Source organism: Geotrypetes seraphini, chromosome 3, assembly GCF_902459505.1.
Source record: "Geotrypetes seraphini chromosome 3, aGeoSer1.1, whole genome shotgun sequence".
Classification (NCBI taxonomy): Eukaryota; Metazoa; Chordata; class Amphibia; order Gymnophiona; family Dermophiidae; genus Geotrypetes; species Geotrypetes seraphini.
Window position 1 is genome coordinate 196,717,077 of NC_047086.1, and position 19,929 is coordinate 196,737,005.

At 43.2% G+C, this 19,929-nt stretch overlaps 1 protein-coding gene across 5 annotated transcripts in view; it reads left to right on the forward strand.

The window, feature by feature from the left end:
* SPRYD3 (SPRY domain containing 3) overlaps positions 1-19,929 on the forward strand; it is a 158,483-nt gene that overhangs the window by 124,586 nt on the left and 13,968 nt on the right. Inside the window, exons 8-11 of one of the 5 annotated variants that reach the window (XM_033936515.1) lie at positions 3,643-3,700; positions 5,076-5,195; positions 13,880-14,034; positions 18,043-18,455. In XM_033936515.1, the coding sequence (XP_033792406.1) occupies positions 3,643-3,700; positions 5,076-5,195; positions 13,880-14,034; positions 18,043-18,180 (471 nt within the window). In that variant the 3' untranslated portion in view covers positions 18,181-18,455. Of the gene's footprint in view, positions 1-3,642; positions 3,701-5,075; positions 5,196-13,879; positions 14,035-18,042; positions 18,460-19,929 lie in introns of those variants that run through there. The other 4 variants (XM_033936518.1, XM_033936514.1, XM_033936517.1 and 1 more) reach the window with 4 other exon arrangements.

Genomic DNA, 19,929 nt, shown 5'->3' on the forward strand with positions numbered 1-19,929 from the left:
TACAATAAAGAAGAAGAAAAATTTGTAACATTAAAAATTAATAGAATATTAAGGCACATAAAATTTTCCTTCCTGTCCCAAATTGGGATCACAATATAAGCTAAGAGCCAAAGAAGTAAATAAAAAGATTAAGTATGAAAAGAGAGAAAAAAACATTTCAAATTTAGCACAAGAAATGATACAAGGATGCATATAAAGGGATGCATATTGAAGCAGATAGGATAGTCCTCCTGACAAGGCAAAAACACTGATAACAGACTCTTCTCCGGCAGCACTGGAACAAACCGAAGCAGATGCTGCTCAGGCATAATAACAAAAAAAATAAATTATAAATATAAATAAAATATTCCAAGAAATAATTCTTCTACTTTTGCTGTTCTGTAACTAGATAACTCAACGATCAGCACTCTTCCTCAGGGACTCAGCCAACATTCAGGCCTAAGCTAGAAACAGGCCCCCTCAACGTCTTCAGCACTGCATGTTCTGCATAAAGCTGATGATTCACCCACCACAGCAGGAGATAACCACGGCAGGCAGGACCAGTCGATCTCTGCAGGGGATCCAGAAACAGCCGAAGACAGGCACATCTCCAAGTTACATTAGTTTCCTATCAAAAACAGGATGTGACATAATGGGTGGGGAGAAAGTCTTGGCATGAAATTGTGATTGATAGAATTATATAATGAATGCATCTTTAAAGTTTTTCAGGTTGTCTTCGTTTCTAAGGTAATATGGGAGGGCGTTCCATAAGCTGGAAGCTGTAACTAAAAAGATAGTTTTCCAGGTAGTGTCGTAGAATATATGACGATCCGAGGGTACTGAAAGAAGATTTTGTTGTGCCGAAATGATCTTGAGGGGAAATAAGGTATTAGCAGTCGATTAATGAATACTGGTTTATGTTCAGATTTTGCTTTAAAAGTAAGCAGGAGGATTTTGTATGTTATCCGATGAGTGACGGGAAGCCAATAGGTGTTTTGAAATAGAAGTGTGACATGATCACACTTTTTTTTGTTGTTGTTAATGATTTTAATGGCAGTAATCTGGATTATTTGGAGTCTTCTCATCTCCTTATTAGTAATCCCTTGGCCAGCAAGAGAGCTTCTGTACATGTTCCGACCATGGCCGATGATAGGCCGAGTCATTCGCAGAATAACGACCCATCATGGATTAGTAGTCCTCGTAGCCCTGGATTGGCCGTGTCACCCATGATATGCAAATCTGATCCACTCGCAGTGGGACAGCTGCCTCAGTCTACTGCTGCTTCATGGCATTCTGTCGCAGGGGCCCAAAATAACATAACATAAATCTTCATTTCTATCCCGCAGTACCTTCTAGTTCAATGCGGGTAACAGAAGAACAGTACAATAACAGTGAATTATAATTCAATACATTATCATACCACATCAATAAACCATAAGATACAAAGTAGAAACAAGGGCCATAAAATCATTTTTACATTGTGGCTATTGAGCGTTGGCATGGAAAGGATATTCGGAGATGGTGATATCAACTATCCTCAGTTCTAGAAACAGGGACAGTGGTGGCCTATACCGTACTAAAGCGTGGAAGGTTTTTCAGTATTGGTGCAAGGCTAAGCAGTTGGATCCTTTCCGGGCTTCCATTCCTGAGGTCCTATAGTTCCTGCAGGAAGTATTGGAGAAGGGCTTGGCAGTTGGATCTCTTAAAGTTCAAGTATCTAGTCTTTCATGTTTCTGGGCCAGAGTAGATTGAGCATCTCTAGCCTCTCATCCAGATGTCTCCAAGTTTCTGAAGGGAGCACTGATGCTCTGCCCTCCGGTGAAGCAACCATTTCCAACATGGAATCTTAATATTGTAGTACTGACCTCCCCCTAAGGTTCCGTATGAACCTTTATTGGAAGCGTCTTATCATGGATCTGACTGTGAAGACACAGTGTTTGGTCGCAATCTCTTCGGCTTGGAAGGTGTCCCAAGCTGCAGGCATTATTGTGCAGAGAGCCTTTTCTCAGGTTCACAGAAGCAAGTGTCTTTACGCACCGTGCCTTCCTTTCTGCCGAAGGTGGATTCGGTGTTCCATGTTAATCAGGCAGTGAGATTGCCTGCATTTCAGCCTACAGGTGAAAAAAAAACAGGACAAGGTTTTTAAGTTGCTGGATGTTCAGAGGGCGCTTTTCCACTGTCTTGAAGTAACAAATTTTAGGTCCATCTGTTTGTATTATCCAGGTCTAATCATTGGGGAAGACCAGCCTCTAAGGCTTCTATCTACTTATGGATTTGCATGGCGATCTCTTCGGCGTACATTGACTGTGATAAACAACCTCCAATTGCCTTGAAAGCTCATTCTTCCAGAAGTGTGGCTTCTTCTAGGGTAGAGTCCAGGGCAGTGCCGCCTGATGAAATTTGCAGGGCAGCTACATGGCCCACTCTTCATACCTTTACGAAGTTTGACAGAGTGGATATGTCAACACAATTGGACTTAGCCTTTAGGTCCTCGGTGCATGTTGCAGTCTCATCTGTCCTGCCGTAGACTTAAGGGACTGCTTTTGGAACGTTCCATCCTTAAGGAATCATATGCTGTGTGCACAGGAAGGAAGGATTAGGCTCTTACCATATGATTCCTTACGCCATGCCCTGTCATAGACAGATTTAGTATGGGTTGAATTTCCAGTGGCTTAGCTCATGACAGTCCAAAGAGAAGAAAAGAAAATTATTGTAAGGCAGTGAGAGTTCAACTGTTCACTGCATGTTGCTTTCACAGTTATACAAGTGTAAGTGATGGTTGCACCCAGGTAGGTGGCGAGTGGTGAGGTGGTTTTGCAATTGCAATGTTTGTTTACTGTTTTTTTGTTTCTATTGCAGAGCAAAGTTAACGTTATCGGGAAGACCCCTGAACCCCTCTTTGCTATCATTTCCTCTCTTAGGAGTTTTCACTTGCTATAGTATGGACTGAGAGGGCACTGCCCAGGGAGACAAACATACATAGTAACATAGTAAATGATGGCAGATAAAGACCTGAAGGAGGCAGAGCTGAGAAAAATGATTGCCTTCTACAATCCAACTCGTGAGTTGGGGTACACATCTTATCCATAAGGAATTGTATGCTGTTCTACAGGAAAAGGGATTATCCCCTAATTCTTCCATACCTGAGAGGACAGGAGCAAGGCAGGGCCTGGCAGAATATGATAGACTTTCAGATACCTCAAAAATGTTAACGTAGTTAATCAAGAAGCAAACCTTTTCTAGTCAGAAGAAAGTTCTAGAACAAGAGCTCATAATACAAAATTCAAAGGAGGCAGACTGGAGTAACAAAGAAAGTTCTTCACAGAAAAATTGTTGGGTTCACGGAATAGCCTCCCAGTGGAGGCCAAAGCAGTAATACTGTATTGAGAACAACCTGGAATAAGCCTGGAGCCTATTTGTTTGTAAAAATCTGAAAGAAATCCAGGTATCAAGTTAGTTGTGTGGTAATGCAGCAGGAAAGGGAAATGGGCAAAGCAGCTGCCTTTTGTATTGTGGAGGGTAGATGGGTTTTAGTATCATATCCATGGGCCGATCTTGCAGTGGAGGCTGTGATCTGGAGTGGTATACAGTGACATAATACACTCTCTTTCTCTCTCTTTTACTCCCCCTCCCTCACTCTCTCTTTCTTTCCCCTTGTATCAGGACTACCCAAAAAACAGGCATCCAGGCTGGAGCAGGGGCTCGGTGGCTTATCATGCAGGTATGTTACTGTGTTTGTGGTGAGCAGGTCAACACACATTTTATTAGGATCTGACTTTGTGTTTTGCCTTGCTCTTTTTGTTTTCCCCTCCCCTTTCCTCATGAATGTACCTTGTTGAGCAGAACTTCCCTTTCCAATAGCCATTGAAGAGGACATAGCACTAAACTGTAGACAGCAATCAAGCAATGAGAGCATAAAGTATCCATCCATGTCTGTTTATCCTTCCCTCTGTGAGAAATTCCCTAATCCCTATTTGTCCTGTTTGTCTAATTTAATTAAATTGTAAGCTCTATTCAGCAGGAATTGTCGCTTGCATGTTTAATGTACAGCGCTGTGTACATCTAGCAGTGCTGTAGAAATAAGTAACAGTAGTAGTAGTTATCAACATAAAACATAGAAAAGGCACCCATGGTTCTATCTGCAATTCTATGTAGGTTACCTCTTCCCCCCACCTTTGCCTTTAGGGTTGTAACTGATGCCTGGTGCAGTCTACGCCACTTTTTGCCTCTTTATTCTTTAAAATGTGAGAGTTATTTAAGTTTACTATGAGTGAGAATGCTCAATACTTTTCGATCTTCATGCTGCATAAGGAACCTCTGTTTATCCCATCCATGCCTTTTAAAAAAATTATCTCACCATTTTCAACCCCACAATTTCGCACAGAACAGCATTCCAGGCATCCAACCACCCTCTTCATGAAAAAGTATTTCCTTCAAAGGTTCCTTCAGATTTTCCATCTGCACATCCTTTGCCTCTGCCCCTCCCCCTCCCTATCTTGGGAAACAGTGTTCTTCCTGGGTGTTTGTTGGCTTCAGCTGCTGATGTAGGCATTTACAGAAACTGGAGAGCTGTGGGATCGCAAGCTTACTGCCGATTAATCACAGGCCTGACCCAAAGCCAGAATGCAGCTTGTTTCAGGACCTGGTCCAGAGGGGTGTGGTGTTTCTTGTATCACACAGGGAGGGTGGGGAGGCTTGCTGGTATCCCCAGGTGTTTCATTGCGCTGTGTACCATGGACAGAATGCTAATGCAATGTAAGAGAGGCAGGAAATTCTGCTGTTGGGACACTTTTTCAGCACTAGGAATAGTTGGAGAAAGGTGCAGTGTCTTTCTCATTCTATGGCAGTATAAATAGATCTGGGTAGGGGATCCTTGCTTTAAGTTTATTAACCTCAGCTCTGTATCTTTTTAAAGCCAGAGTTCTCCTGTCTTCCATTCCTCAGCCTATTACTTGTGTGACTCGTTTCCCCGGTTTCTCTTAACTCCCTACCCCCCTTTCCTCTGCTTCCTTTCCTTACTCCCTCCTTAAATAATAAATGTGTTTGCATAACTCATGCTATTAATTTTCTGACTAACTTCTGTGTCCCCATGGCAGATGATGGTAAGATTTTCCATGGCAGTGGAGTGGGTGACCCCTTTGGGCCTCGCTGCTATAAAGGGGACATTATGGGCTGTGGCATCATGTTTCCACGAGACTACATCCTGGACAGTGAAGGTAAGAGTTGCTCTTCAACTGGGCTTAGCAATTAAAATATACTGAGGCCAGAACTCCAGTATATTTAATTACCTCTGCCTGCCTGCTTCTTGTAGTGACAAAGGTCCAAACTCCAATCCTATCCCCAATGTGCCTGTGCTAATTGTAAGCTTCCTGAGAGAGGAAAATAATTATCACGTTAGCCACTGCATGAATCTTAACAAGCATGCCGTGCTGATTGTCATAAGGCCAGGCCATTATTATTCCTCCATTGGCTGTCCGGGCTATAGAGAAGACTGTTCGTAACAACATTTGAGAGCTACAAAAGGCATTTCCAGTGCAGTAGGTTTGAGACATTCTAGACAGTTGGGTTGTGTCCCAATGGCCACTTGCCATCTGCAGAAGGAATCCACTCCAGATTTTTTTCTTTTTGCCTCTGCTGTACTTCACTGTGCTCTCTAGCTCTATCTACAGTTTTTCCATTCTGCACACGTGCCAGCAGGAGTGTTTGTTCTGTTCTCTCCATTTTATTATTTTATTTGGTGTGTTTCATCTTTTTTTCAAGCTTTCTTGTGTTTGGAGTGATTTTGATGATGTTTTTTTAAGTTTCCATCCTCTAACAGGCAGAAAAACAAAATTCAGATGTGAGTTTCTCTTATGTCTGTTGGCTACAAAAGAAAAAAGCTCAATCATATATTTGGGAGCTAAACCAAACAAAGCCTTAAAACAGAAGCAACCAAACTTAAACTTCACCCGCGCCTCCATTGGCAGCCAGTGCAGTACTCGATATGAGGGTGTTACGTGATCATATTTCTTCAACCTAAAAATCAGCCTGACCGCCGTATTTTGTACTATTTACAATCGTTGCATATTCTTCTGGGAAATTGCCAAATAGGCAATATTGCAGTAATCAAGCTGGCTTAGTATAAGAGTCTGTATCAAAACTCTAAATGTTGAAACATCAAAATACGCCCTAACAGACCGAAGCTTCCAAAGAGTAAAGAAACCCTTTCTGACCAAAGAGTCCACCTGGTTCTTCATAGTTTAGCCTCAAAACTTGTTGGGATGGAGTCCTTGGGCATTCCTAATGTGAATTTGTGCCAGGATTGTTCAATTGTACTGCCTCAAGAGCGTTCTTGCGCCACATACCATGGTACCACATACCATAGTACCACATACCACATACCATGGACTGAAGCTGTGGGGAGACGCTGCCTCAAGTTTCTGGGGCCTAAACATCATCCCACGTCGTGCCTGCCTTGCCAAACACTTCAGCCTCATGCTTTTAAGCGTCGTTGCATTCAAGTAGACAAACTCTTCGAGATGGAGTTTTTGACTGATCCCTCGACTTCGAAGGCGTCTCCGGCTTCGACTTCCATCGAGCCTCCTTCTGCGCCTCCTGCTTCTACCTCGAGCCTCATCAAGCTTTCCTTGTTTGCAGTAGCTCTTGCTTCGACGTCACCTGCAGTCGGTTCCGCTCGTGGTGATTAAAGTGTCTAAGATTCCTAAGTCGAAGCACACTCACACTACCTTAAAGGAACCTCCGGCCAAGGCAGGTGGACCGATTTCAGACGCGGATCCCACCTTGCCGGCTTCTTTTCAGACCATTTTAGAGAAGCAGTTTCTTCAGTATCTTACCATTATGGGTCCTAAACTGCTTCCTATTATCCTGCCTGGGCATCCAGCAACCCCCTGCGAGGTCGAGCCACCTCCTATGCCCCAGTTGGAGCCTCACTCTTTGCAGGGAGCAGAGTCTCTGCAAGTGTTTGGTCTGCCTCCTAAGCACGAAAGGCAAGGAGTAGATTGTTTGCGAGTGCATCGACAGGATTCCTCACACTCTCACCAAGGAGCAGAGACTTTGCGAGTGCATCAAGGTTCCTCCTCTCTAGTCCTATTCATACATTGGCATCGGCTGCTTCCGTCTCCGAGGCAAAATCTCCTCGATCCTCGAGGTCTGGTTCTAGACACAGTTCTCACCATCGTTCGAGACCTTCATCGAGGCATTCTTCACATTATCGTTCCTCGCAGGATATTCCATCTTCCTCGAAGCCTCGTTCTACTCCGACTTCGACCAGATCACCGACTCCTCATTCCAGGTCTCCGATGCCGGACCTCGAGGATATCCCAGCCTCGATTGCTTCGACCAAGTCACCAGGTTCTTATGAGACTTTTTTCCATGCCGAAGCTTCTTCTTCGACACATGCTGCCTCGACGTCCTTGAGTCCTTCTCAAGACAAGGCCTCGCCGGAATGTTATGATGTCCTCTAAAGTCCTTAATTATAATTTTTATTTCATTACTTATTTTGAATTTCTTCTTTCTCTACTGCCGAAATTTTGACTTTCATGGATAATCATATGCATTTTGAGTTTCAAGAAGTCATTGCTTCTTTTTCTCAGTTGTGTCTCCATCTCCTGCAGTCATCTTACGATGCCTTTGAGTTATCTGCCCGAGCAGCTGCTTGCTCTGTGGCTATGCGTCGTCTTGCATGGCTTCGTACCATTGACATGGACCCTAATCTTCAAGACCACCTGGCTAACATCCCTTGTCAAGGCACCGACCTTTTTGACGAGTCCATCGAGGCAGCCACTAAAAAATTATCTGACCATGAAAAATCATTTGCTTCAATTGTCAGACCTAAGTCGAAGCCAACACCTGCCAAGCTGCACGTCCGGCTGTTATTTATCAAAGGCGTTTTGCTCCAAAGCCAGCTCCTTATACTCGCCCTCCTGTGAAGAAGCAGCCACCTCAGAAGCAACTGAAATCACAACTTTCTGCTGCACCTAAGGCTTCTCAGCCTTTTTGACTGTTTACAACCGAGCATAACCTCCACCGTTCTGTCTGTCTCCCTTTCCCCCTATAGGAGTCGTCTCCATCATTTTTACAACAGATGGACCTTAATTACATCAGACCTCTGGGTACTTACCATCATCAGAGAAGGATACTCTCTTCATTTCACTCAAGTTCCACCGGAGTTCCCTGCAAGAGAGTATCCTTCCAATCCATCCCAGGCTGCCCTTCTTCAGGAAGCTCAAGCTCTGCTTCGTCTCCATGCCATCGAACCAGTTCCTTTGGAACAGCAGAACAGAGGGTTTTACTCCCGCTACTTCCTTATTCTGAAGAAGACTGGCGATCTGTGACCCATTCTGGATCTCAGAGCTCTCAACAAATTTCTAGTCAAGGAAAAATTTCAAATGTTGTCCCTGGCATCACTTTATCCCCTTCTCGAGCAGAACGTCTGGTTATGCTCTCTGGATCTCAAGGAGGCCTACACTCATATTCCCATCCATCCGGCCTCCCGTCAATACCTCAGATTTCGGTGGGGAATCTGCACTACCAATACAGAGTTCTACCCTTCGGCCTGGCCTCGTCTCCCAGAGTGTTCACCAAGTGCCTAGTAGTGGTAACAGTAGCTCTGCGGAATCATGGTCTTCAGGTGTTTCCCTACCTCGACGACTGGCTCATCAAAGATTCCACATCTCAAGGGGTTATTGTAGCGACCCAACGGACTACCTGGTTCCTACAAGGTTTGGGATTCGAAATCAACTTCCCCAAATCTCAACTTCAGCCCTCTCAGAATCTACAGTTCATTGGGGCTGTTCTGGACACTGTCCAACTCAGAGCATTCCTTCCACAACAACGCCTGGAAGCTCTTCTTCAACTTTGTAACACTGTGCCTTCCCGCTCTTCCATCTCAGCGAGACACATGATGGTGCTTCTAGATCACATGGCCTCCACAGCACACGTGACTCTTTTTGCCAGACTTCACCTCAGAGTTCTTCAATGGAGCCTGGCATCTCAGTGGACGCAGGTTTGCGATCCTCTTTCTCAACACATTACAGTCTCTCCTTCTTTGAAGAAGTCTCTCCATTGGTGGATGCTCTCTTCCAATCTTTCCAGAGGCTTGCTTTTTCAAACGCCCCCTCATCAGAAGGTCCTCACGACAGACTCATCAACCTACGCTTGGGGCGCTCATCTCGATGGTCTCCGTACTCAAGGCCTCTGGACCAGTACAGATCGTCAGTGTCATATCAATCAGTTGGAATTCAGAGTGATCCTCAAAGCTCTCCACGCTTTTCAACATCTCCTTCGTGACACAGTAGTTCTGGTCCGCATGGACAATCAAGTTGCTATGTATTATGTCAACAAACAGGGAGGGACAGGATCTGCTTCCCTCTGTCAAGAAGCTCTGGAGGTTTGGGACTGGGCGATCCGTCACAACACCTTCCTCAAAGCTGTCTACATTCAAGGGGCTCAAAAATTGCCTGACGGACAACTTGAGTCGTCTCCTGCAACCTCACGAATGGACTCTCCATTCCTCGTCTCTTCATCACATTTTCTCACAGTGGGGAACCCCTCAGATAGACCTCTTTGCAGCTCCCCACAACTACAAACTGCCTCAGTTCTGATATACTCTCCTCACCGCCTCGAGGCAGATGCTTTTCTTCTGGAATGGACGAATCTGTTCCTCTACGCATTTCCTCCATCCCCTCTTATTTTCAAGACTCTGGTCAAGTTGAAGAACGATCATGCTACCATGATTCTAATTGCTCCTCGGTGGCCGAGACAACCATGATACTCCCTTCTACTTCAACTCAGTAGCAGGGAGCCATACCTTCTACCAGTTTTTCCTTCTCTGCTTACACAGAGTCAAGGATCTCTGCTTCATCCCAACCTGCAGTCTCTGCACCTGACAGCCTGGTACCTCTCAACATAACCCCTCTTCAGTTTTCTCGATCTGTAAGAGACGTTTTAGAAGCTTCTAGAAAGCTTACCACTAGACAATACTATCACCAAAAATGGACTAGAGTTTTCTACCTGGTGTTTCTCTCATCATAAGGAGCCTCAACATTCCTCCTTATCTTCTGTTTTGGACTATCTTTTGCACTTATCCAACTCTGGCCTCAAGTCTACATCCATACTGGTCCATCTCAGTGCAATTGCAGCTTTTCATAAACCTATTGAAGGGAAATCCCTCTCTGCTCATCCGGTGGTTTCCAGATTCATGAAAGGACTTTTCAATGTCAAACCTCCTCTCAAACCGCTTCCTATGGTTTGGAACCTCAATGTTGTCCTTTCTCAACTCATGAAGCCTCCATTTGAGCCAATTGATGAGGCTCATCTGAAGTATCTCACTTGGAAGGTGGTGTTTTTCATTGCTCTCACTTCTGCTCAACGAGTCAGTGAGCTACAAGCTTTAATTACTGACCCACCATTCACTGTGTTCCATCATGACAAGGTGGTTCTTCATACTCATCTGAAATTCCTATCTAAAGTGGTCTCAGAATTTCATCTCAACCAATCCATCGTACTTCCAGTGTTTTTTCCAAAACCTCATTCTCACTCTGGAGAATCAGCTCTTCATACTCTGGACTGTAAACGTGCTTTGGCCTTCTACTTGGAACGCACCAAACCACACAGAACTGCTCCTCAACTTTTTGTCTCTTTCGATCCAAATAAGTTGGGGCATCCAATTTCTAAATGCACCATCTCCAACTGGATGGCGGCTTGTATCTCTTTCTGCTATGCCCAGGCTGGATTACCACTTCATAGTAAAGTCACAGCCCATAAAGTCAGAGCAATGGCAGCTTCTGTAGCTTTCCTCAGATCTACACCTATTGAGAAAATTTGCAAGGCTGCTACTTGGTCCTCGGTTCATACCTTCACTTCTCACTATTGTCTGGATACTTTCTCCAGACGGGATGGACAGTTTGGCCAAACAATATTACAAAATTTATTATCCTAAGTTGCCAACACTTCCACCATCCCATTCTGGTTAGCTTGGAGGTCACACATATGTGAAAATACCTGCCTGCTTGTCCTGGGATAAAGCACAGTTACTTACCGTAACAGGTGTAATCCAGGGACAGCAGGCAGCTATTCTCACAACCTCCCCTGGTTGGCTTCTCTGCTAGCTATTTGAACTGAGGAGACGCGCCCTGTGCACTGGGTAGGAAGGCACTCGCGCATGCCCAGTGTGGGCGACTCGAAACTTCTAGTTTCTTCAAGCAAGTCTGCTTGTGAGGCGTCTGCATCGGGGCTCCGTCGGAAGACGTCACCCATATGTGAGAATAGCTGCCTGCTGTCCCTGGATAACACCTGTTACGGTAAGTAACTGTGCTTTATATACTTAACCCTGGTAAGCTCTTTTCCAGTGCAATAGGTGAGACATTCTAGACTCCTGCCCTGTCCTTCCTGCACCTGCCTACTGTCTGTCTGTTTATGCTTCTCCAAGTTGTTTCTTGGATGCCTGTCAGCCCTTGGGGGCTGGGAAGAATACAGTATATATGTTACTCTTTTATGCAGGAGTAGTTTCTGAGCTCCTTTGAGGCTTTAGTTGGCTGTTTGCAGTTGATGTTCTCATGTTACTTCTTGAGCAGGACAGTTGTTTCTAAACTTGATTACCTGGGTGTCTCCACTTCACGTTTATTTGGTGCTTCTCTGTGCTTGGGTATAACTGTAGGTGGGCTAGAGAGCACAGTGAAGTACAGCTGAGGCACAGAGAAAAAATCTGGAGTAGATTCCTTCTGCAGATGGCACGCGGCCATTGGGACACAACCCTTCTGTCTAGAATCTCTCACCTATCTAATGGAAAAGAGCTCACCAGGGTAAGTACATAATCTGTTTATAGGGAGGAATTCTTTTGTCAGATTAGTGCGAGGGGAATATGGTATGCCTCATATCACTGCTTGCCCGTTCCTTGTGAAAGTCCTATATAAGACTCCACTGTAGATGTGAGGTGAAGTAAGTCCTGCGTACACAGACCATACAAATGGGTGTTTGCTGCTTTGCCTAGCTGCTTAAAACATCACTCCCTAAGGGCCAGGAGATGAGCCATTCTTGACATGTATTTATTTATTCTGATTTTTTTAAACGCCTCTACAGAGCAGCTCAAAGTGATTTTACCACAGCCAAATCCATCAGCAATTGACTATAGAATCCTCACTTAATCTAATTCATCAAGCACTCTTTCCATTAAATCTTCTCCCTCTTTCCCTCCCTCAGCCCTTTGCATTACCTCATTCCAGAGGGCAACCACTGAACAGCTTTGTCCTTGCAAATTGCATACAAATGATGGTACAGTCAAAAGATCACAGAGTGTGAAATGGGCAATACAAATAGGGGAGGCAAGCTTTTCCTAAACTTGTGCAATAACAGCAAGTAGAATGGCATGATGAAGGGCTGCAGCTATTGTTTGTCTTACTTATAAAGCCCCTGGAATTTTATGTTTGTATTTGCTTTGTAACAAAATGGTGGACAACTTGTGCTTTTGCTGCCTTTTTCCCATTGATCCCACAACAGTCTTTGCCACCTGCACTTGCATCTATCTTCAGGCAGGCTGTCTGGGCGGTTAGTGTCCTTGTTGGTCCTTGGTTGAAGGACAGTGACTCAGTTGCATATTTTATTTTGCTGAGTTATTGTTACTGATAATAGTAATACCAGCAGTTGTTTTCCTACCTTCTCTGGGCCTCTCAATACCACCTCCATGACAAAACCTGGATTCCCTCTGCTACTGCAGGACAAACTAAAGCCTGAGCCATAGAGCCAAACTCCCTTCCCCAGCTTATTTTTCTGCTAGAAAAGTTTTCATTCAAATGGCATCACAAAAGGGCATGTCTGCTAACCAGATAATTATTGGCATTATGCCTTCCAAATGTTGTGTAGTGAGGTCTGTCAAGCAGAGTTAGACACTGCACTGGTCACTTTTCACTGGTATACTAAAGACAAAGTTAGCTATTGGTAGACACTCATTGTCATGCAAGATTTTTGTGCTTCTTCTCGAGGTATGAAGTGCACACCAAATACCACCTATTCCTTTACTTACATAGAGTTGTACTTTGCTCCTTTACTTTGCTAATCTGACCCCTTGCATTCAGTTTACATTACATTGCATTAGTGATTTCTATTCTGCCATTACCTTGCGGTTCAAGGTGGATTACATAAGAATTGTCATGAGATTAGGTAATACATGATGGGTAATTTGAACATTATAGATTTGATAAGGAGTAGATAGTATAGTAGATGGAGCTTGGGAAGGATCTGGTCGTGTTAAATAGGTTTTATGTATTTTTTGAAGAGTAGGGTTTTTGTTTCTGTGGTCGAAGACAGCAGATTGGTGAGTTGTCTGTCTAGTTTTGCTGCTCTGGTGGCCATTAGGATGTCATATAGTTTTCTTCGTTTGACATTTTTGGTTGGCGGGTGTGTGAATAGTGAGTGGGTTCTCCTGTGTCTGGTTGAGGTGGATTGAGTTAGTCGGTTGTTCCAGTAGGTTGGACTGTCTCCGTTTATAGCTTTGAATAGTAGGCAATATAATTTGAAGTGTTCTTTTGCTTGTATTGGGAGCCAGTGTGAGTCGTGATAAGCCTCTGTGATGTGGTCATATTTTTTCAGTGAATAGATGAGTCTTAAGGCTGTATTTTGTATTGTTTGTAGTTGCTTTATCATAGTCACTGGGCAGGGGAGGTATAGCATGTTGCAATAGTCTATTAGTCCAAGGATAAGAGATTGAACCAAAAGTTGGAATTGTTTCCTGTCGAAGAATTTTCGAATTTGTCTTAGGTTTCTCAAAGTTGCGAATGATGGTTTTATTATTATTCAGTTTAGTTAGATTAGTTGAATTGTTTTTTTTCCACTGTATTTCTTGTCGAGTAGTGTTTGTTAATTAGTTGCTAAATTTCATAAATGGAGGTTTTTCTTTCTCACGCAGGTGACAGTGATGACAGCTGTGACACAATGGAAATGAAGCCCAAGATGCGAGCTGTACGCAATGTCCTGTATCTGCACCAGGAGGAGGAGGAGGAGGAGGAAGAAGAGGAAGATGGGGAGGAAATGGAGCAAGAGCATGAAGGAAAGAAAGTAGTGGTGAGCAAGAATGGGGCCTGGGTAAATGTACTGGAGACGGAAGAGGCTGGTGTCATGCCGAGTATACACTAGGATTCCTTGGTTCAGAAAAATATAGCGCTCTATTCCATGCTCATTTCATCAGTAGTCTAGTTCTCATCAGCTCTCGATTAGCCTAGCTGAGGATGCCACCAAGTAGCTACGTAATGTAGGGTTCTATGCTAGGAGTCACTGCCCTGGAAAAGGATCTAGGTGTCATTGTTGAAGATATGTTGAAACCCTCAGCTCAATGTGTGATGGCAGCTAAGAAAGCAAATAGAATGTTAGGAATTATCAGGAAAGGAATGGAAAACAAAATGAAAATGTTATAATGCTCCTATATCACTCTATGGTATAGCTGCAACTTGAATACTGTGTGCAATTCTGGTCGCCATACCTCAAAAAAGATATAGCGGAATTAGAAAAAGTACAGAGAAGGGCTACAAAAATTATAAGTTTGGAATGACTTCCCTATGAGGAGAGGCTAAAACGGCTAGGGCTCTTCAGCTTGAAGAAGAAGCAGCTCAGAGGTGATATGATAGTGGTCTATAACATAATGAGTGGAGTGAAAGGATAGATGTGACTCGCTTGTTTACTCTCTAAAAATACTAGGACTAGGAGACTTGTAATAAATCTACTAATTAGTAGATTTTAAACAAACCAGAGAAAATATTTCTTCACACAACGTGTAATTACGCTGGAATTTATTGCCGGAGAATGTGGTGAAATCAGTTAGCAGGGTTTTAAAAAGGTTTGTATAATTTCCTAAAAGAGACGTTCATAAGCTATTGAGATGGCTTGGGAAAATCCACTGTATATTCCTAGGATAAGCAGCATAAAATCTGTTTATTACTTGGGATCTAGCTAGATACTTGAGACCTGGGTAAGCTACTGTTGGAAATGGGATACTGAGCTTGATGTCTGTCTGTCCCAATTCTTATTTTATTTATTTAAAAAATTTATATACTTTATAAATTCTATATGTTCTTAAGTTTCCTTCATCATACTTGATTCTTAGAATTTACTGAAGGAAGTTCATCCTGTTCGACATCTCTTCCCAGCAGAATTTGAGCTGCTGCACCATTCCCTGTAGTACACCTCATGGAAGAGGACAGGACTATAGAAGATGCCAACTGTACTACAATTTATGCTTTGTACTATTGCCTACAATGCCTCAACAGTGCACTCATTTCAGTGTCAGATTCAAAAGCCTGTATCTGTTGTTCAGCCAAGTTGAAAGAAGCCCTGGTTGTATAATATGTTGCAGGCACAAGTTACCTTATCTTAAAGCAGGTTCCCTGCTGTGACCCTCCATTTCACGCTACAAGGAGCAGAATATTGGGAAGTAGTTGACATGCCCAACAGCTCTAATGCTGCAGCTACCAGCAGGATCTGGGACTTGAGTTCCAGTTTAAACTGCATGTGACAGTGTGTGGAGCAGGAAATTGCACTGTGGGGGTGTATGCGTCCCACAAGAGGTTGTTGCTTTGGCTGGGGGTGATAGAAATCAAAGCTGCATTGAATTAAAGGGAAAAAGTTGAATTTGGGATAAGCAGGATGGACAAGAATTTATTGCATCTTCCAGTCAGTAATTTTTCAGTTGAAGCTTGGGTTTGCATATGGCTAGAAAATTAAATTCTTGCATCACAGTAAATTTTAAAAATAAGTGGTGGCAGGGCCAGCTTAACCATTTAGACAAACTAAGTGGATATCAAGGGCAGCAATTTCTACAAAATAGTATAGAGCTGCTGTAGTGAAAACAAACCAATAGGTCCTAATGGACACACAAACTCAGAGCCATGCACACATACTTTTTACTCATGAAAAGGTGGGCAGTATTCAAATAGTCCATTTACTCAGTGAAATGGCTTTCAGATATTGCCTTCATTATATGTGTCTATGAAACAAACTTTAATGTTGAAGGAGTTAATTTTATAAACCTTTCCACTTATTAAACTTGTTCTCCATACAGAAGGGCTTTTATAAGAAGAATCTCTTCAAATTCAAATTTGTGACCGACGGACTTCAGAATATAAGAACATAAGAGTTGCCATACTGAGACAAACCAAAGGTCCAGTTTTCCGTTTCCAACAGTTGCCAACCAGGTCACAAGAACCTGGCAAGATCCCAATAAATAAAACAGATTTTATTCTGCTTATCCTAAGAATAAGCAGCGGATTTTACCAAGTCTATCTTAATAATAATAATATTGGGAAATTACAGTGGCGTAGCAAAGGGGGTGCGGGGGGGAGGGGCGGTCCACCCCAGGTGAATCCTTAGGAGGGGTTCACAGCCGGACAGGTCCGGAAAATTCCTGGGCTGCGATTTGCACTCAGCGGCATCGGCGCCCCCCCCTGCCCCGCGACAGCACTCAAGTTCGGCCTCCTTCTCCCGGCATCAGCAGAACTTCAGATCGGCAACAGGTGCTCAGTCAAAAGCTTCCCCTGACTCAACTTCCTGTTTCTGCCCAGGCAGTTCAGTCAGGGGAAGCTTTTGACTGTGTACCTGTTGCCGATCTGAAGTTCTGCTGATGCCGGGAGAAGGAGGCCGAACTTGAGTGCTGTCGCGGGGGGGGGGGGGGGTGCCGAATCCACTCAGTGCCGTCGCGGAGGGGGGGGGCCTTGTCGATCTTGTTGCCAAAATCGGAAAGGTGAGGGAGAAAGATGGACCTGTGGTGGATGGAGAGATTGAGAGAAGGGGGACAGATGATGTAAGTGGGGGAAAGAGACAGAAGGGGCAGATGATGGAAGTGGAGAGAAGGGGGAGAGAGAAGAGGGCAGATGATGGAAGGAGGGGGAAGAGAGAGAAGAGGGCAGATGATGGAAGGAGGGGGAAAGGGAGAGAAGGGGCAGATGATGGAAGTGGGGGGAAAGAGAGAGAAGGAGCAGATGATGGAAGTGGAGAGAAGGGGAAGAGAGAAGAGGGCAGATGATGGAAGTGGGGGGAAAGAGAGAGAAGGGGCAGATGATAGAAGTGGGGAGAAGGGGCAGATGATGGAAGTGGGGAGAAGGGGCAGATGATGGAAGTAGGGAAAAGAGAGAAGGGGCAGATGATGGAAGTGGAGAGAAGGGAGAGAGAGAAGAGGGCAGAGGATGGAAGGAGGGGATAAATAAAAGGAGGGCACATGATGGGAGAAAAGGATTGAGTTAGGGAAATACTGGAGGGGGTGAGGGAAAGAGGTGGCGAGCTGAAGGTAGACAGTAAAAAAGGAAATTGATGAGAGGGTAGTAAGAACGTAATCTAGATGGATGCAGAAAATAAATTATAAAGGAAAATGAGGGAAGAAAGGGATTGCAAAAGAGAGGTATGGGAGAGGGAAGGAGAGGAGAGAGATGCCAAACCAATGGGGGTGAAAGGAGAGATGGAAGGGGGAGGCATACAGTTTCTGGAAGGGGCATAGAAGGAGAGAAGATGCCATATAGGGGCACAGAGATGGCAGACAGTGGATGGAAGGAAGAGAGTAACATTTTAAAGTTTTTACAAAAACCTATATTCTTCTGAGCCTTATTTAAATAAAGAAAGGGATGGTTTGAAATTTTTTAAGTTAATTACGGGACCGAAAATTCCTGAGCATATAAAAGAAAGTTTAGAAAAGCCAATATCAATTAATGAATTGCAAGCAGCATTGAAGTCCCTTAGAGTTGGATCCGCTCCAGGTGGAGATGGTTTTACTGTAGAATTTTATAAATCATTTCAAATTACCCTGTTACCATATTTATTAAATTTATATCAGGCTCAACTTACTAAAGGTTGTATTACGGGTACCATGGATGAATCATTAACTATAGTTTTGCCAAAGCCAAATAAAGATCCCACACTGGTTTCAAATTACAGGCCTATTTCTTTAATTAATGTTGATGGAAAAATTTTGGCTATACGTTTGGCTAAAGCTCTCCCTTTTATTATTGGTATGCATCAAACTGGATTCGTTGCTCAAAGACATTCTTCTAATAACACTAGGCTTGCATTGCATATGTTGAATTTGTCCAGTTGCAGGGCGCATCTCCTCAGTTCTCAGTTTTACGCGGAGCCGAAAAGTCCGTCTTTGACTCTCTATTGTATTTTCTGCCTCAATTCTCACTGAAGGATTCTTTCTTCCCGAGGAAACTACCCACAACTCAGGTTTAAAAGCCCACTATATAAAGACAAACTGCAGACCTCAAAGCATGATGGCTGAAACATCATTTCCACTTACTCTGAAGTAGCAAAATCCAGATAATGGCAACAACCAGATTTATGTATGTGTATGTAATCTGTACATGCATGGAAAGGTGCACCCAAGTTATGTGATCTATATATAGGCATTCTTGGATGTGTAGTTAGAACAAAAGCAGAGTTTGTGTACATGTGTATTTTGTATGTATACACAGAGAAAACAAATACATTTTCACCTTTTTTTATGCAAGTATGAATTTGTGTTCTGTTGGGGTTGGGACTGGAACCCATTATAAAGGGGCACCTTTGTTGCCTTTTTGGATGCCTCACACAAATGTCCTTTTACAAAACCAAGTGCTGAGAGTAAAATGTTTAATATTAAGGGTGTGTTTTATGGAATTGTTCCAGGAGACAGTGTTGGAGTGATCAAAACCTCAGTGAGAAACTATGGTCTTGATAGTTAAGGAGGGTGCCAGGCTAAAGTTTTACCTTGGATGTTTAATATCCTTGCATCAGCACTGTACTAGGTCTTCCCTGAGGTCAACATTTCCATTCAGAACATTATCTACCGCACTTACTTCATTAAAGCTGGTGTGTGGTCATTTTACTGTTGTTGCTAGTTGTTAAGCTATAGTTTTGTACACTACCTTGGGTTGAAATTCTTCAAAAAGGCAATTAATAAAACATACCATAAATAAAAGAGAATAAAGAGACCTTGAAAAAGCCCACAGAAATCCAAACAGATGACTCCATCTGGTAATAGTTCACGAAAAGGCTTTGTTCAATATAAATAATTCAACATGGCTCCACGTTGCATCAAATACAATTGCTTTCATCAGGAGTACAACATTGGATCTATGCAAAAAATAAAAATACTTTATATATAAAGAAAAAGACAAACTAATATGAATTTACTTAAAACATTAAAAAATAATAAAACATAGTTGGAAAGCAGAAGCCATCTATGCAGAAAATTATCAAATAAAATCTAAAGAAATAGTAGAATATAGAATATTTAGAATAGCATACCACAAAATATGCTACAAATTGTGTATTGTGATGACCATTTATACATGAGTCAAATATGAGAACAGAGGAGAAAAACAGATAAATGTATATATGTATTATGCCAAAAACACAAAGGTTAAAAATGCAGTGTGACTATAATGTCGCAATAGTATTACTAATAAAATGATGACCATAAATCTAATTTTTGTACAATCCCTCTGGAGGCTGAACTCATGGGATCTTGTATCCTCTTTAGCCTCGGCTGTAGGGCTAATAAAACTTGTTCCCTCCGCTCTAGGCTCCTTCCTGGTAGCTTCCTGTCATGCTGAATTTGTTCCTGCAGCCTTGCTGCATGGATGAAATCAGTCTCTTCTTGTGATTTGTTTTCAATTCCTAGTCTTTTATTTGATTTGTTTCACGGGTTTGCCCAAGTGCTGCGGAACAACTCTATGGGAGTGATCCTTCGGCAGGAGATCGCAGACATTTTAAATTTTGTCTGCTTCTGGAGAGTGCTCTGTAAGCTTAAATTGCAGTAAGCCCTCTAGACAGCCTGCAGATTGGATCGGGTCTCTGGGATCGGGAACCATCTCTCCCCTGGTTCGTATGCAAAGGGGTAGAGTGCAGGCTGCTACGGTTCCGTGGAGGTATGCTGAGATTGGAACCGGACCGCGTATCTTCCCTAATTTCCTTGAGGGGGTCCTGGTGGTTGTGATT